General features: G+C 61.7%; 1 protein-coding gene across 1 annotated transcript; it reads right to left on the reverse strand.

Annotated features, from left to right (window-relative positions):
• Positions 1 to 943: 943 nt before the first annotated feature.
• FSCN1 (fascin actin-bundling protein 1) lies at positions 944 to 12,141 on the reverse strand. Its single transcript, XM_054643649.2, has 5 exons — positions 11,227 to 12,141; positions 4,350 to 4,506; positions 3,765 to 3,886; positions 3,341 to 3,508; positions 944 to 3,250 (listed from the first exon to the last, which is right to left on the reverse strand). The coding sequence occupies exons 1-5, from the start codon at positions 12,047 to 12,049 to the stop codon at positions 3,048 to 3,050; spliced, it is 1,473 nt and encodes a 490-aa protein (XP_054499624.1). The 5' UTR covers positions 12,050 to 12,141; the 3' UTR covers positions 944 to 3,047.
• Between the last annotated feature and the right edge of the window lie 5,700 nt (positions 12,142 to 17,841).

Consider the following 17,841-nt stretch of genomic DNA (forward strand, 5'->3'; position numbering starts at 1 on the left):
GCTCCAGGGTGGGCACCCCTGGCAGAGCTGCTCCCCTGGCTGGGCTCACAGTCTGGGCTCACAGCCAGCTCTGTGCACACACAGATGTCACAGGGAGGCCGAGTGTGGCCGTCAGAGCTGCTCAGCATCTCCTGCACTGCACATCCTTCCTTCCTTCCTTCCTTCCTTTGGCCCTTGCAGGGCTCACCTCCCCCTAATCTGATGGTGAAGGTCCCTCTAGGCAATGCCATCCCCCTGGGGTGTGTGCCTGGGGGGAGCTGGACAGCCCCCCCATCCCAAACTTTACTTTTTCCAATCAGTTTTACATTTTCCAAGGCAAACAGGAGCCCATGGGTGCCCAGCCAGGCTGTGGTGAGGGAAGCTCTGGCTGCTCTCAGTGCAGGTGCTGGGGGTGTTGTTGGTTGTGTTTCAGGGCTGCTTTCAGTTGTCTTGGGAAGACTGGGGGCACATCCCAGCTCCTTTGGCTCCAGGATGTGAGTTGGGCTGGGCTCCCCTTCCCTCTTTAGTCCTTTAGCTTGTCTTTTTGGGTGGGTGGAAGTAAAGGAGGCTGATTGCTGAGCCCCACACACCCAAACCCCCCATCCCAGTGCTCTTCCCTCCCATGTGAGCCCTCCCATGGAGGTGAAACACCTGAATCAAGAGAAGAAGCTCTGTGGGGGCACAGCTCTGCTCCTGGCTGTGAGGGAGCAGAGCTGGTTTGCAGATGAGGTGGTCCTGACCCATCCATGGGTCACCCATCCCCAGCTGCCCCTGGGCTCAGTGGCTTCAGGCTCTGACATCTCCAGAGGTGACCCAGCCTCTGGCTTTGGCTTTACACCTCTTTGGAGCCTCTTAGTCACCATTCCCATCCCACCATCTCCTCTAGAACCAGCTCAACCCATCAGACAAAGGCTCCATCACCCCAAATCTCCACACTCAGGCCCAACAGACCACACACACCAGGTTGAATCCGAATGCGGGTTTTATTTTTTAATTCATCTTTCTCCATTTGAAGCTATTTTTTTTTTTAAGTTATACAAATGGCACTTACAAAAAAATAATAATAATAAAAAAAAAACAAACAAACCCAAAACTTCAATTTTCAGAGTGAGATGTTTTCAGAGAGTCACGACACCCGATAAGAGGAGACAGGAGAGATGTCTGACCTAGCGTCACACGGGAGAAGCCGGAGCAGGAATGACACGGGTGGGAGCGTGACGGGCATGGGGAGGAGGTGACACAGGGAGGGGTGAAGGCCAGCGAGGGCGTGTGTCAAGTCACAGGGTCACACAGGGCTTCAAGACACTCGGTCCTTGGAGGGGCAGCGTGTCCCGGGGGGCCGGGGGGCGCGGGCAGCCCCTGGGTGTGAGAGCAGAGCCGAGGTAGAGTCAGCCCCAGCCGGGATCCCCCGCGCCCGCCAGGGACCCCGGCCCGGAGCTGTGCCCCTGCCTGGGGACAGCCACTCGCTCTCCCAGCTGAATTTAGCACCAAGCTCCTGCGGAGGGGATCCCTCCTCATGGCTTTAAGGCTGACGAGCCCCTGCCTGGCCTCCGGCAGTAGGGACCGGCCCTGGTTTGGCACGGCAGCGATGCCGAGAGCACCCTTGATGTGGGGTGGGACCAGCACTCCCCCTCTGCAGAGGGGCCCCACGCGGGAAAAGGCTCCTTGGTGTGTTTGTAGGGAGCAGAAACCGGCCCTGGGAAGGCCCCAAAGGATAAAGTGCCTTTCACCACCCTAAGGAACACGCAGCATCACCCTTACAGACAGCGTTAAACTCTAATGCAGACCTAGTACAGACAACAGCTGGTCACACAGTGCCATGGAGAGCATATATAAATAGAGACTAACAAAAATACTGTTTTGGTCTTTTTTTTTCTTTTTTCCTTTTCCAGTAGGGTTGCAATTCATGAGAGCCCAGCCCAGGTGCCCTGGGGGTGGTGGGACCAGGAGCTGCCCCCTCGGGGTGCCCACAGGAGCGGGCGCTTCCTAATTCAGCATTAGGTGTTCAGTGATTCGCTTCACTGTTCCAGTATTTTATGAGAGAGAAAAAACAACATCAAAGGTACTGAGCAAATATCACTGTGCAAAGTTTGCTAAGGAACTTTTCTATTCTGTAAACCAAAATCTGCAGTTTATGCTTCCAGCCACTGCCCCGGGGAGATCACATTGGCCAGCCCAGCTCCTGCTGGGACCGAAGCCCAGTGGAGATGGGCTGGATGAAGCCCCCACCCTGGCATGGGCTGGCTCTGTGTCCCCCACGCCCTCCCCTCCAGGCACAGCAGCAGGACCAGCCTTGCGGCAGGCTGGACCCACCATCAGGGTCTGGGATGCTCCTCCAGAGCCAGAAGCACAAGGAGGGGTGGAGGGACAGGAGCACGGGGCTCCATGAGATGAAAGGCTGAGGCTTTCCAGACAGGATCACCCTAAAGAATCATTTCCAGGTGTTTGGGGAGGGGCAGCCATGCCAGCCCTATCCCCAGGGATGGATGCTGTGATATGTAAGGTCACCTCTTACAGCTCAGCTGGGGATGGACCTGCCCCACAATCCAGGAGGGGAGAGAAGCTGCTGGGACCAGCCAGCTGAGCCAGTTGAGCCCAGCAGCATCTCTCCACCTCGACTGGAGTGGGGCAGGACAGGATGGATGCTCCAGGGAACACTGGCAGCCAGTCTGAGGCTGTGCCAGTGCTGATATGGCAGAAGCGAGCACAGAGGTGAACTTATTCCCTTTTTTTTTTAATTGAGGAGAGGAAAATCAACTACCTAAGGTGATGCTCAGGGCCAGGAGGGGGATACGGCCATTTCCAAGCCCAGCAAACCTGGGGGGAGGCAGGGAAGGGGGGATAGAGACAGACCCCTCTACAAAGCTATAGGCAGGCAGCCCCAGCACTTTTCCAGTTCTTACAGGGATTTACGGAGACCCACCTCCCACATAACTCACCAACTCTATGGCAGGAGGGAAGGGCAAGCCAGTCTGAAAATCCTGTTACAGAGAGGAGAAACAGAACCCAAAGGAAAAGAGGACAGGAAGGGAAAGAGAAGTTGGCAACGGGAGGTACCCTAAAGTGCATTAATATTCCCAGAGGGTGGAGGCGTCGATGGTGTCGGCCGATGCCTTGAGCACCCCGGCGTGGTCGCCCTTCAGGTATTTGCCATTGATTTTGATGGCCACTTTGTTATAGTCGCAGAACTCAAAAAAGAAGTCCACGGGGGTGTCGCTGCTGCTGGTGACGGACGACTCGTTCCCCACCATCCAGTACTTCCCAGTGGTATCTGCAGGAGAGGGGACACGGTGGCCTCATGAGCCACCACGGGGACCCCAAAGGCCACCACCCCCAGCCCTGGGGCACCCTGGGGACTCACCCTTGATGTTGTAGGCACCATCATTGAACTCCAGCTGGAAGACGTCGTAGGAGGAGCGGTTGGAGTCCAGCGTGCCGGTGACCTTGCGGCAGCCGATGAAGCCGTGCTCGCCGCGCAGCACGATGATGGGCCTGTTGATCAGCTTCATCACGAAATGCTCCGTCTCTCCTGCACCGAGGGGACACCGAGGGGCTGTGAGAACAGCCAGGGGGGCACAGAGACAAACCCCAAAGCTGGCAGGCAGCGGGGAGGAGCAAGGGCTGTGCCCTCACCCATTTCTCACCCACACCATCTGTCCCCCTGTCTCACAGCACGTCACTAAGAGAACTTATTGTCTGAGCATCACTTGGAAGAAGAGCCTGGCTCTGGGGGGGCTTTTTTCATCCCCTGCTGCCCCGGTGTGGGGTCCCCAAGGGTCCCTTACCCGCTGTCTCCATGGAGGCTGCCAGCTGCCCGTTCTTCTTTGCTGTCACGTACTTGCCATTGGCAGCTTTCAGGGTGATGCGTTTGTCGCACCACTCGATGTCAAAGTAGCAGCTCGCGTTCCTGTGGGGCAGAGAGGACACTCAGGGGGGTGTGATGGAGGGGGACCCTGCCACCGCCCCCCTGCTGGCTTGGAAAGGGCCACGGCTGGATCAGGAGAGGCTGCTTCGATCTGTTTGTGCAGCATGAGCTGTGCTGTGGTGGCCATCCCGCTGGGGAGCCCTCGCCCCGGGGGCGGGAGGCAGGCAGGCAGCCAAAGGCACTTCTGGGCTTTCCGCCTGGCTCTCAGGGTTGAACTGCAGGGCAAACATTTCGACAGCCCCAGCCGGCCAGGAAGGATTATGTGGCCCCAGGGACCTCCAGAGCATCGTGGGCGGCAAGCCCCGACCCATCCCTGGCTTTCCCAAAATGCTCTGCCTCTGCTGGGAAGCGTTTGGGATGAGCACCCAAGCTGGAAAATCCCCTTGAATTCCCCTGGGAGGTGCAGAGGGTGCTCTGAGGCCCAGGCAGGGCCCTGGGGACTCACTTTGTGGAGGCTGTGGACTGGATGCCCCCGTTGGAGGTGAGGGTCCAGTACTTCCCGGTGTAGGTGCGGAAGGCGCATTTCTTGGTGTCCTTGTTGATCTCCAGCTGGTAGGTCTCCTGGTCACCCTCCTCATCCTGGTTGGCTGAAAGGTCCATCCCTACAGACCAGAGACAGACGGAGTTGGGGGTGGGACCACAACCCCCCTCCAGCAGGTCCAGGTGCAGGGCAGCCCAGGAAACCCAACTGAGAGGGGCTCCTGCTTCCTGGGTGAGCTTTGGTGGCTCCCAAATCCCTCACATGGACCTCCCCTCTGGCATTGGGTTCAAATCCAGGTTTTCATTTGGTTTTTTTGGTGTTAAGGTCTTAAACGAGGGGTGGGCAGCCGTGAGCTTCCACTCCTGACCCAGCAGCTCCATCACAACGAAGCAAAGACCAGTGTAGGTGTTTTATAAGGAAAGGGCTGCAGTTTTTCCCAAAGGTGACAGCCAGGTTTCTCAGCCCATTAGCAGAGGCCACTGCAGCACCCATGAATCCCAGCGTGTTTAAGGACCATGACAACATTTTTCATCCACAATTGTCACATCCCACTGGGGCACTGAGGTGTGCAGGGACAGGAGGCTCAGGAAAGCCCTAGGGCAGCCAAGCCTTTCCCTGACTCTCCAAAATCATCAGCACCAGCCAGCTCTGCAGCCAGGATGGCCCTTCCCTATGCCCAAAGGGCCAGAGACAGCATTTCCATGCAGAGAAGGATGCAGCTGCTCCTGGGGCCACCAGCCACAGCCCTGGGCCACTGCCAGCCACATGTGCATCCTCTGAGCCCAAGCAAACCTGCTTAGTCAGGGCTAGCAGGGCCAAAACTGCTCCAGAGCTCTCCAGCTTGGTGGATTTCAGCCTAAAAACACTTTGGGGATGAGAGCCACAAGCTGTAGCCAAAGCCAATGGCTGAGCTCTGTGCTGGGGTGCAGAGCTCAGCCCCACTACTGAGCTCAGTGAAATGGGAGTTTAGTGGAGCTGGATGAATTTTCCAGAGCCAAACACACCTGCATCCCTCCCTGCTGCAAAGGGGTGCACAGGGCTGGAGTGCACATTCTGTCCAGTTCTGGTCCTCTCACTAAAGTAGACATGGAGGTGCTGGAGTATGTCCAGAGAAGGGAAATGGAGCTGGGGAAGGAGCACAGATCTGATGAGGAGCAGCTGAGGGAGCTGGGGGCTGGCCACGTGTTCAGCCCCTCACACCTCCACGATGCATCCCAGTTTCAGGCCTGCTGGGGTTTCTGGTGCTGTGCACAGTCACTGAAAGGGCTCCAGGGTTGCTGGGGTCCCAGAGCTGCACCCAGCTGTGCTGCACCCCAGCTCCCTGGGACTCCACATCGCCTGTCTGTGTCTCTGTCCGTGTCTCCAGTCTCCCATCCCAACACCCAGGAGCAGCCTCTGCTTTGTACATCCATCACCCACCTTTCCCAAAGGGATCAGGCTTTGTTCCCAAAGGGATGAGGCTTTGTTCCCAAAGGGATCAGGCTTTGTTCCCAGAGGGATCAGGCTTTGAAGGCTCCACTTTGCTGGCCATAATCTTATCTCCCTCATCCCAACTGGCCCACAGCTCCACAGCTCCCACCTGCTCACAGCACCCCCCTCTCACCAGGCACCCTCCAGCACCTTTTGCAGCTCCCATCCCTGGAAGTGCTCAGTGTCAGGGTGGGTGGGGTGTGGAACAGCCCAGTCTGGTGGGAGGTGTCCCTGCCCATGATCCCAACCATTCTGTGATTCCACCACTCTCCTGACAGACACAGCCACCCCACTGCTTTGCTCCCCAGGGTGTTGGGGCAAGGCAGGGGGCAGAGGGTGCTGATGGCCACCAGCCCAGCCCCACTGGCCACGTCCTCAGCTCCCAGAGCCGTCCCAGAGTCGCCTCCTCCCAGCACTGCCGGGGGCTGAGCCGGCGGTTCTGGGAACATTTGGTTTTGATTTTACATCCCCAGCTCCAGCCCCAATCCAGAGCTGTGAAACGGAGAGAGGGGGGCTCTGCAGGGGCTCACAGAGAGCCTGGGCTGTGGGGAGGTGACCCTGGGGGACACAGCCCATGCCTCAAGGCTGGCAGCACCCCTGGGCCCCCAGACTTTGAGAGCTGTGGTGCCTGTGGTTTGTGGGGGAGCAGGGCCGTGGTGCTTCCCCTCCCTGACTTTTCTGGGAAGAGCTCACTGAGCTGCAGGGACCAGGCTGGGCAGAGCCAGGGGATGCTGTGTGCCCCAGAGCAGGACAGGGAGTGCCAGGAGCTTCCAAACGCTGCTCCCTCTGCCCAGAGCCCCCTGGCACGGAGCACAGGGCACACACCAGCCTCCCCCACCCCTCTGCCTGCCCAATTTCCACACTCTCTGTGCACGGAGCTTTGGGAGCTTTGGCTTTCCCCGCTGCCTGGAAGCAGCAGCAGCAGCAGGAGGGTCTCCCACAGCCCCCTCCCCAAAAGCAGCAGCTGGGGTTGGGTTTCAGCGACTCAGCACAAAGGAATGCGCTGGGGCTGGGGCAGGAGGGGCTGCGAGGGCTGGAGCCGAGCTGGGGGGACTGCAGGAGGCACGGGCTGTGAGCGAGGCTGCAGGGCCGTGGGGGCTCCCTCAGAGCTGTCCCCGTGTCCCCGTGGGGAGGACAGGCTGTCCCCACAGCCACCCCCCTGCTGTGGCAGCCCAGGGCCGCTGCTCCCTCTGCAATCAGGATTAATTAACGCTCCTGGTAAATTCACAGTCTGGAGCTGGCGCTGCTCTTCCTGACCTTGAGGAAGCTGCTAATTACAGCTGGAGGCAGGAGGGGGCTGAGCACACGGGGGCTCTTTGGGAGGGGGGGCCTGCACACCCCAAAATTCCTGGTGTGGGGTATCCTCGGGCTCTGTGTGCAGCAGGGATCTCAGGGAGAGTGTTGGGAAGGCTCAGGCATGTCTGCACCCCAGAGCTTCCTAACGCTGAGTCCCTGGGCTTGGGGTGCTCAGAGAGCAGGAAAGGGCTCCCCAAGTCCTCCAGGCTCGTGGGTTTGCAGGACTGATGTGGAGCCCTCGCTGCTCCCCAGCCAGAAGTGTGGGTGTAGCAGGAGCCCTGTGGCCATCGCAGGGCAGGCACAAACCCCCCTGTCCCTCCTGCAGGGCCGGGATTCTCTCTCTGAAGGAGCAGAGCTCGTGGTAGCTCTGGTGACCTCCACACCATGGGGGACTGCAGACCCAGTGTGGGGCATTCAGGGCAGGCAGAAAAGTTTCCCTCTGCACTCTGCTCACACAGAATGTCCCCCGTGAGCAGCGCTGGGATGCTGCTGAGAGCCAGCGGGATGAGCTCCATGGGGAGGAGCACCTTTCCCATTTCCAGCTCTCCTTTCAAAAACCCCTGGGTTAAAGCTGAAAACACCAAGCCCGGGACGCCTGGATGGCTCCACAACCCAGGGGCAGCACCCTGCAGAGCCCCCAGGGCAGGATTTCAGGATGGGACAGGGATGCTGTGCCCAGCACAGGTCGGGGCTGGGCTCCCTGTGGGCTCTGGCGCCTCCACCCAGGGCTGCACCCACCCCGTGCTCAGAGCCCGCTCCTGCCCCTCCCTGCCCTTCAGCTGGGCTCGCACTGCACCCCTGCAGAAATCCAAACAGGTTTTTGTCTAAATCCAACAGCCTGGAGCACGGGGAGCTCCTCTGCTGAGGGTGCAGCTCTGCAAAGGGGTCAGGGGAAGGGGTGAAACGTGATTTCCTGAAAAACCCACCCCTCCTTCCCCGTGGATTTCCTGTGGCTTTGTGGTATCCCCCAAGTGTCAACAGGCCACTTGGCATCTCCAGATGAAAATTACATCCAAGCCTGCGTGCCCCTTGCCCCGGAGCCGCATCTTCCCGCCCTGCCGTGGCACCCACATGAACTGGAGGGGGGAAAATGCGGCTCAGCCCATGTCGGGAGGGCTCCTGGCCCCAGGGCAGAGCTCCCCGCTGCCAGCACGGCACGTCCAGGCTCGCTCGCCCTCCTCCCCATCCCCAGACCCCATTTCCTGGAATTCCTCACTCCCACCCTCTCCCCCATGGGTGTGGGGGGCCAGGGGCACACCTCGGCCGGGCAGGGGAGCAGCGGGAGGAGCAGAGCCGGCTCTGCCCCCGGGACCCCCGCGCCCACAAAGCGCCTTTGTTGCCGCAGCCGGGCGAGAAAGGAGCCATTGAGCGGGAGGAGGCTGCGAGCGGCAGCTCCGCTCGCTTTGAGCTGCAAACGGGAGATGGGAGCTCTCGGGGAGCCCGGGGATCCTGCTGGGGCTGGAGGCAGCAGAGGGGGACCTGGGACACCCCCAGAGCCTGCCCCGGGGCAGAGGCAGGGCTGGCACCCATCCCCTGCTGCCCGGGGTGTCTGTGCGGTGGTCCCGGGGTGCCGGGGATGCTGGCAATGCCCGGGGTGTCTGTGCGGTGGTCCCGGGGTGCAGGGGATGCTGGCAATGCCCGGGGTGTCTGTGAGGTGGTCCCGGGGTGCAGGGGATGCTGGCAATGCCCGGGGTGTCTGTGCGGTGGTCCCGGGGTGCAGGGGATGCTGGCAATGCCCGGGGTGTCTGTGCGGTGGTCCCGGGGTGCAGGGGATGCTGGCAATGCCCGGGACAGGGAGGAGACGCCAGGCCAGGAGCTGGTTTGGCACGGGTGGGACAGCGCCGTTCCAGAGCTGGATCCCAGCCAAGGGAACCGCACAAGAGCCCCATGGACCCATCCCTGCTCCTCCCATGGGGCAGAGGGGGGGCAGCCGCTGTTCCCTGGTTGACTCCACACAGGAATAAGCTGCTCCTTTTTCCCGCCGGGCTGTGCCGAGCTGCGGTCACCGCCGGCCCGCATCCCGCGTCCCCCATCCCCAGTGGCCATGGGAGCCTCTGCCAGCAGCAGCACGGCCCTTATCAGCCCGGCGGGGGAAAGGCCTGTCTGGAAAGGGCTTCCTCCGACCGCTGTTTCTGCTGCCTCCTCGGCAGCCTTTGGGACACAATGGGAGGAGAGGGTGAGCTCCAGAAAGCGGCGGCTCCCAGCCTTTCACTGCCATCGGGAAGGGTAAACGGGGTGGAAACGGCTTCAGCAGCCAAAACGGACTGGAGCGAGGATGTGCAGCCCCAGCGCGGCCCTTCCCGCTGTATTTTGCTTGGAAAGGGGCCGGGCACAGCCCAGGGCCCTCTGTTGCTGGGGAGATTTGTTCCCCCCCTTCCCGCTCCCCCATCCCTTCCGAAGCAGACAAAGCCGGAGGGTCGGCCAGCAGCATTCCCACCATTCCCACCGCTCCATGGGGTCTCCGCCACCGCGGGTCCCCCACCGCCACCGCTCCGTCCCTCGCATCTGCCCCACATCTGGTTTCCCCATCTCTGGTGACAAAGGGCTGCAGCAGCCCTTCCCCCACGGCGCTGCGGCAGCCTCCCGCCATCCTCCCGCCACCGCCATCCTCTCCTGCTCTTCCCAAATCCCCGCGCCTGGCAAAACAATCCCCACTGCCCATCCTGGCAGAATTTATTGTTAATTTTTAATGGGTTACTGGGCAGGATTTGCCCTCGGACGGGAGCAAAGCGTGGAGCTCCCCGCACGGAGCTGCCCAGGCACGGAGCAGGGTTAAGCAGAAACCTTGAAATACAACATATACACACACACACAAAAATTCCCCGCTGTTCCTCCAGGCTTTGCTGCATGCTCGCACCCATCCCACGCCCGGCGTGCGCCGGCCTGACCTGGCGCGGCCCGATGAGCCCCGGGGCACCCAGGGCACACACCGGGACCCCAGGGCACACACCGGGACCCCAGGGCACACACCGGGACCCCCAGGGCACACACCGGGACCCCGGCACCGCAGAGCGGGGACTCCCCCCCATTTCCCAGCAGGAGCCCTGGCTCGGGGCTGCGATGCCCGGTGGGCACTCGCGGGCGGCCCGGGGAGCTCCGGTTGTGAGCGGGTCCCCAGGGCGGGCGGATGGCACCCGGGGCGGGCCGGTGGCACCGCGGCCCCTCCGAGGGGATGGGGGCTGCGGGTGCGGAGGGACGGCGGCCTTTGTGCGGGGGATGCGGGATGCGGGAGTTTAGGCAAAGCCCTTTATGTAACGCTGCTTCCCAGCCCCCCACCCATGGGATCTCCAGCCCCCCTTGGGGACAACCAGAGCCCCCCCCGGGACCCGCAGCCTTCCTGCTCCGCTGGGCAAAGTGCTCGGGGAGGGGGAGGTTGGCGGAGGCTTTGTTGGGCGAACAATGAGCTCCAAAGGAAGGAAGGCGAGGGATACAGCCCTGCCTCCTTCACGGCGAGGGAAGGCTCCATCCACACCCTGCCAGCCCCCTCCCTGTCCATCCCTGCACCCCAAGGCAGGCCCCTCGCCGCCCCTGCCCCCCCGGGCCCTGCGGGGGCGATGCTGCGGGGATGGGGGTGCCGCAGGGATGGGGGTGCCGCAGGGATGGGGGCCCCGGGCCGGCGATGCTGGAGGGATGCGGGAGGGGGAAGGGGAAGGGATGTGGGAGGGATGCGGGGGGATCGTGATGGGGGTTTGGGGGAGGGACCGCGGGCAGCCATGCTGAGGGGTGCAGGGGGTGCCCGGGGGAGATGGCGGCTGCAGGGGAGGGTGTGAGAAGGGGCTTGAGCCGGGGGAAGGCGCCACCGGGGAGGCGATGGCAGAGGGAAGCGGGGGGCAGCCTGTGGGGTGGCAGATGAGGAAGGCAGCGGATGCCGGGGGCTGGGGGCCAATGCTGCGGGGGGAGCACTCCGAGGTGGCGATTCTGAGGGGATGCAGGGGAAGCGATGCCGGAGGGATGCAAGGGGTTGCTCGGGGCGGGCGATGCCCGAGGGATGCAGGAGCGCTCCCCGAGGCGGCCACAGCCCTGGGACAGCCGAGGCGTCCCGCTCCCCCCACCCGCAGCCCCCAGCCCCTCGTACCTTGCCGGGTGGAGACATTCCTATCGTTGCCGGCTCTCAGCACGACCTGCGGGCAGCTCTGCTCCAGGGCGAAGAGCTCGTCCTTGCCCACCTTGGCGCTCTTGCCCGCCTTGAGGGTGCCGCTGGGCCCCGAGGGGGCCAGGTAGCGGCCCTCCCCGTCTCGGAAGGCCACCTTTCCGCAGCGGAATTCCAGCGTGAAGGCGGTGCCGGGCTCGGCGGCGGGCACCAGGCGGCCGTCGCTGCGGAGCAGGCGGTGGTCGCAGCTCTGCAGGCTGTACCGCTGATCCACGAACAGGAGGGTGATGAGCGCATCCACGCCCCAGGGCACGTCGCGGTCCACGGCCAGCTCGTCGCGCCGGGGCCCCAGGTGCGCGTAGCGCTTGCGGGCCAGGCTGTAGAGGTTGGCCTGGGGGTGCATGGCCAGGTGGACGCTCCACTTCTCGGCGGCAGAGACGGCGGGGGCGAAGCAGGAGAGGCGATCCTCGGTGCCGCCGAAGAAGCGGCGGTGGGGCTCGGACTGCAGCGACCACCGCCCGTCGCCGTGGGCCAGCACCAGGAACCGGCAGTCGGGGCCCGGCTCCTCGCTGTCGCAGCTCACCCGCCCGTCCTTGTCGGCCGCCAGGTACCGGCCCAGGTGGCTCTTGAGCAGGACGGCGCTGGAGTCCTCCCCGTCCTGCTCCAGCGTCCAGATCTGCTTCTTCTTCATGCTGGCGGCCGAGGCGTTCACCTTGAAGCCGAACGCCTCCGCCGTCAGGTACCGGTTGCTGCAGTTGATCAGCCCGAACTGGATCTGCACCGGCTCCGCCGTCCCGTTCGCCGTCATCCTGCTCCCGCCGCCGACCGACACCGAGCGACCGACACCGAGCGAACGACACCGAGAGCCGCCGCCGCGCCCGCCCCGACGCCGCCGCCTTTATAGCGCCGGGCGCGGCGCCGCCTCCCGCACCCCCCGCCCGCCCGCCGGGGCCGCCCCGCCGCGACCCCCGCCCGGCCCCCGCACCGCCCGGGGCCCCGGGCCCGGCCCGAGCCCGCCAGGAGCAGCGGGAGCCCCCCCGAGTCCCAGGACACCGTCCCCGCCTCCCCCTGCGTGCAGAGCCCCCTCCCTGCGCGACAAAAGCCCCCATGGACCGCAGGGTCCTCCCACCCTGCAGGACCCCCAGTGTTTGCTCCGTGCAGTTCGGGAGCCTCCCTGAGCTGTGGGGCAGCCCCCAGTGCATGGCAAGGGCCCTCCCTGCATTTCGGGAGCCCCACACAATGCCAGTCCTCATTTCATGGCGAGACTGCCCCAAGCACAGCAAGAGCACCCTTAAAGTGTAAAATCTCCCCATTAACTGGAAGACCCCAAGACTTTTCTCTGCATTTCAGGAGCATCCATGAATTGCAGGATCTCCTCCTCCAGCACAAGCTCAGTATGGAAAGGCCCCTCCAGGAAGGGGCCCCTCGAATTGAAGGACCCCCAAACACACATAGCAAGACCCCCACTGTAAAACAAGAGACCCCTCCTTGAACTGCAGGGTCCCACACACTGCACGACCCCCTAAGCAATGCAGGACCCTCCCCATAATGAGAACACCCCTTGCACTGCACAACACCCACTCGAACTGCAAGTCTCTGTCCTGCACTGCAGGAATCCCTCTGATTGCACATCCCCATCCCACTCCAAGGCATTGTGAGACCCCCCTGCACCCCTCTGTCCCTCCTGGGCTGCTGGCTGTGTCACAAGGCTGTGGGGCACATGGGGAGCAGTGTGACAGATGCTGTGGCCTCCTGCCATCTCTGAGCCATCCCAGCACCCTGTGCCAGGCACCAGTGAGGCTGGAGCACCCTGGCCCTGGGGAGCTGAACGGCCACAGCAAATCCAGAGTAAAAACAGTGGCACTCCTGCACAGGGGAGCATTTTGAGGCCATTTCTCAGGGGGTGGGTGGGCAGTGTTGCTGTGCATGCAATGGTGGCACTTCCAGCAGGGCTGACCTGGAGATGGGAAGAATCCAGCCTGGGGAGGATTTTCTGTGCTGCCCAAGGGCGCTGCCCACTGCACCTGGGGGACATTTCTTGTGTCTCTAACAGGGACATAAACCAATAAGTGGGAGCACAGCTGCAGGGGTTGATTTGAAGCTGGCTCAGGCACAGCCCTGCACTTATGGGGGGAGCTGGCTGGAGGGATGTGCAGAACCAGAAAACCGGGGAAAGAGGGAAGATGGGAAGGACAGATGGAGAGTTTTCAGCAGGACCAGGGAGCTGAACTGCCTGTCCCAGATGAAGCAGGACAAGTGAAGAGCTGAGTGTGGGCATGGATGAGAGGGCACAACATTGAGTGCTCAGGGCTGGCACAAAGAATTCCCCCAGGCTCAGCCATCCCAGGCAGGACGGCATCCATCCCACCCCACCTCCCAGGGCCTTGCAGGCTCCACTGGTTCTGCACTGGCTGTACTGGTTAGAGCCACTGCTCCACTGCAGGCCAGCCTTGCCCGGGGCTCACTGGCACAACCCCTCCAGGGCAAACCTGCCAGGCTGGGATGGGATTTGTTTTGTTTTCCTGGAAGTCTTGGCCAGACCTGCTCCGTGCTCATCCTTGCTGCCCAGCCCTGCAAGTCCAGACAGACCATTGCCAACCAGAGCCAAGCCCACAGCCTCTTGTCTGGGCTGGAAACAGGTCCCCCCCCGAGCTGCAGTGAGGCACATCCATGTTTGCCCAGCAAATCCCTTTTGCTGCTCTGGCTCCAAGCCCCCCTGCATTAAGAGCTGGCCATGAGGCTGAGCAGCTGCCCAGACCCACAGCTGCTGGGCTCTGCCTTCCCCGGCCGCCACGGGCAGATGGTGATGAGGCCAGGGAAGAAACAGCTTTTTCTCCTCAAAAAAAAAAAAAAAAAAAAAAAAAAAAAAAAAAAGCAATTATGCAGAGAAAGAAAAACCCACCCTGTTTTCTCCCCACTGCTCAGCACTGTGGCATGGATGGGTGACAACACTGGTGGATGGTGGCACTGTGTGGCACTGCCTGGCTCAGCAGATTGGGTCCCTCCAGAGCAGCACCCACCCTGCCTCACCCACCCTGCCTGCACCCTCTGCTCCTGTGGGCTGGGAGAGCCCTAAACACGGTCTGAACCCCCCCACATGTGGCTGTGGTGCCAAAGGGTGCCCAGTGTCCCCTGACCTGGGGGTGCAGCAGGCACAGCCCCGGTCCCGAGGGTATCCATGAACGGCAGGAAAGGCGAGGAAAGGCGCTGGGTTTCCCTCTGTACTTTGCATTTCCCGTCATCTTTGCGAGGCACCGTGACTAAACGCTCCTGAGGTCATCCCCCAGCCCTCCCACCGCCGCCCCTGCAGGACACCAGTCCTGGCACACTTTGACAAGGGCTCTCCGGAGTGAGTCCCCCGAGGGGCTGTGGGACCTCAAAGAGATCCCAAAAGAGAGAAAAGGAGCCAGGAGAAAGGGAGCCCCGGTCGTGGAGTGACCCCTGTCCCGCCTGCCTCAGGCACAGAAACGCCCCCGGATTTCCATTTTTTGCTTGCCTGGACAGTTCTTGTGGCAGCCTGGCTTGGTTTGGGAGCAATCCCGGGATTTTCACTGGAGCTTGGGAAGGCAGAGCTGGGCTCTGCAGGGAGGGTGGGATGCACCGTGCCAGGGGCTGGCACGGGGGCTCGGAGGGGACAGGGACAGCAAATGCAGTGCACGGCAGTGGCTGCTGAAGAGCAGGAGGTTGTTCCAGCCCTGTGTCCCCAGGAGGGCAGTGGGGACATCCCAGGGCACAGAGGGATGTCCTCAGGCCAAGGGGCAGTGTGGAGGCAGCAGCTCCAGCCCCAGGGATGGTTTGAGCTGTGTCCAGCAGCCTCCTGCCCTCCAGAGCACACAGACCCTCAGGCACAGCTGTGTCCCTGTGTCCAAAGCTGCTGTCACTGGGTCCCTCCCTTGCAGCACATCTCTCCTCTGGATTCAAGGATTCCAGCCTGGCCTGAGCCCTCCCTGCTCCTCTTTGATGGAGCAAGGTTGGGGGCTCACAGTGAGGGTGCTGCTGGTTGGTTTCACCCCAGCACAGTGGACAGCAGCCAGGTGCTTTCCCTGGCACACCCACACACTGCCCAGGGCCCGTGGCACACACAGACCCCTCTGGGGGTGCTGCTGTCCCAGCGGGGGTGGCAGTGGCTGTGACATGGCCAAGGCTGCCCTGGGAAGTCCCCCCACGATGCAGATGCCCCCTCACCCCTGGAGGGGCTCAGCAGAGATTGGGGATGCAGGGCTGGGGGTCACCACCTCTCCACCACCGCCATCCCCCGTGGGACAGAGCCGGTGACAAGGAGGCAGGATGAGGTGACCTTGTGCAGCCACCAAGCTGTCCCCAGTGGGATAAAGGGCTCTGCCAAAACTCCACAGGGATCAGAGACCACTGGACCAGGGCTGGGAACAAGTCCCAGGTGCAGACAAAATCCTGGCTGGAGACTGCATTTCCCCAGGTCCCCAGTTGTCCCCTGCTGCTGCTGGGGGCCACAGGGACACCCCAGGGTGCCCAGCCTCACTGCCATATGCCACCAGCCAGCTCAGCAGAGGTTCTCTGATGGCCCTCCCGACAGTTGGCAGGCGCCCCAGCCTCATTAAAATTGTATTAGGCTGTATTTAAAAAAAAAACCAGCAGCACCAGAGGAAACAAAGAGCAGCCCTCAGAGAGGGGCTCAGGGAGGCAGATCGTGCTCCAGGGATGTTTTCCCATGGGATGCTGCCCCAAGGGGGTTTGCTTAGGAAGCAAGGGACAGTGGTGGAGTATGATGGGGGCTCAGCCATGCTCCTGTGTTTCCTGGACATCAGGATCAGGCACAGCACTGGTCATCAGGCTTGCTCAGCTCTATTAGCTGGATTTATCCCCTTAGCTTAATTTAATTGCATCCAGAGAGCAAAAAGGGGTGGAAGTGCTTGAAGTGCCTTGTTTCAAGCAGTTTGGATGTTGGAGACCAGCAAATGGAGGAAGGAAGTGGATGAGTGCACACAGACACCCTGCACTGGGAATTCGTCCCTCTCTTCCCGCCCCAGCTCATTTTCTGGTGTTTTCTGGTGTGGTTTTTACATTACCAGAAATTAAAGTGAAAACCCGCTCCTTCCTCTGTCTCCCCCGAGGACCCTGCGGAGGTGGGGTGGAGGCTGAGGCCGGTTCATTCGGCAGGAGAAGGAATTTTATTAGGAAAGCTTAAAGGACCTTTTGTGTGGCAGTGATTAACCTCTGTGGAGGGGACGATGCTCTTTGTCCTGGAGCCAGTGCCCTGCCCGGTCCCCGGGGCTCTGCTGGGACACCAGGCTCTTGTAATCCAGTGCAAGTGCCCAGGAGCAGGACACGAGAGACACAGGGCATTCTGTGGGACAAAATAATCCATTACCAGGGGAAGCTTTCCAGCTTTGAAAAAAAAAGGGAAAAAAAAAGGAAAAAAAAACAGGAAAAAGGAAAAAAAGGAAAATTGAAAATTTGCCCAGTTCACAAGCAGAGCAAGGGAGATCCCTGGGGGTTTTGTAGCCATGAGACCCCAAGCAGGAGGCCCAGAGGAAGATCCCAGTGCCAGCCCTGTTGCCTGTCCCCACTTTTAATTCCCTGCTGCAGCGCAGAGTCAGCAGAGAGGAGTTTGCAGGGAAGAGCAAAGTGTGTTACCAGCGGCTCCCACACAGCTCCAAAATAACCCAGCCCAGGCAGGGCTGGGCGGAGCAGGTGACTCAGCAGCGACAGCAGCGACAGCAGCGACAGCAGCGACAGCAGCGACAGCAGCGACAGCAGCGACAGCAGCAGCTCCTCTCTGCTCGCATCTCCTCACTCGGCCGTGCCCCATCCACGTTTCCCACTGCAGCCCAGGCTCTGTGTCCAACGCTGCCTCTGCTCAGGGCCTCTGTGCCCAGGATGCTGGAGGGTTTGGTGGGCACAGGAAGGGACATCAGGGCAGGTTCAGGCATTCACTGCCTGCATTCCCAGGGCAGAGCTGCTCTCTGGACCTGCAGCATCCCAAGAGCTGCTCAGGGCATGACTGGGATGGAGATTCCCTCCTCTGCAGGACCCAACACCCCACAGCTGTCCCATCCTCACCTTGAGATGGAGCAGCAGCGTCCCAAAGAGGGATGGAAGGGCTTGGAAATGAGTCAGAGAGCAGCAGGGGGATGTCAGGAACGGGGGTGAGCAGACTCTGATCAAGCCACTGTGGGTGGGGGGTGAGGAGGAGGTGACAGCTCTTGGTTTTGTGTTTGCCATCTCCCCAGCTTCTCCCAGCGTGCAGGGGGACATGGACAGGGCAGGATGCTGGTGCAGCACCCACAGGTGCACAAATCCCCCTGGTGGGGTCAGGGGGCTGAAGCTCAGCCTGGAGAGAAACAGAGGGACCGGGGGATCCCCCCAACACCCCCAGGTCAGGGGGGGCATCTCTTCAAGGATGAGGTATTGGTAATAGGAGCAGCAATGGGAGCCAGCTGGGATGCCCCGGGGGAGCCCTATAAAGGGCTGAGAGGGGCAGGGGCCTTTTACAGCCTGTGCCTTGGAGAGGAGGTGAGGGGGCTGTTTGACTCCTTGGTGGTGGTGTTGGGCACCGTGGGCTGGGATGCAGGGGGCAGCAGCAGAGCTGTGCCCTTACCTGCAGGGGGGAGGAGGGATTTT

The sequence above is a fragment of the Agelaius phoeniceus genome, chromosome 16 (genome assembly GCF_051311805.1).
Source record: "Agelaius phoeniceus isolate bAgePho1 chromosome 16, bAgePho1.hap1, whole genome shotgun sequence".
NCBI lineage: Eukaryota > Metazoa > Chordata > Aves > Passeriformes > Icteridae > Agelaius > Agelaius phoeniceus.

Bases quoted from the DNA above. Each gene is read 5' to 3' on its own strand.
- FSCN1 (XM_054643649.2), bottom strand. From the start codon at position 12,049: ATGACGGCGAACGGGACGGCGGAGCCGGTGCAGATCCAGTTCGGGCTG. The intron at 4,507-11,226 runs GTACGAGGGGCT...TCTGGTCTGTAG, and splicing joins GAATGTCTCCACCCGGCAAG to GGATGGACCTTTCAGCCAAC. The intron at 3,509-3,764 runs GTAAGGGACCCT...CCCTCGGTGCAG, and splicing joins AGCCTCCATGGAGACAGCGG to GAGAGACGGAGCATTTCGTG.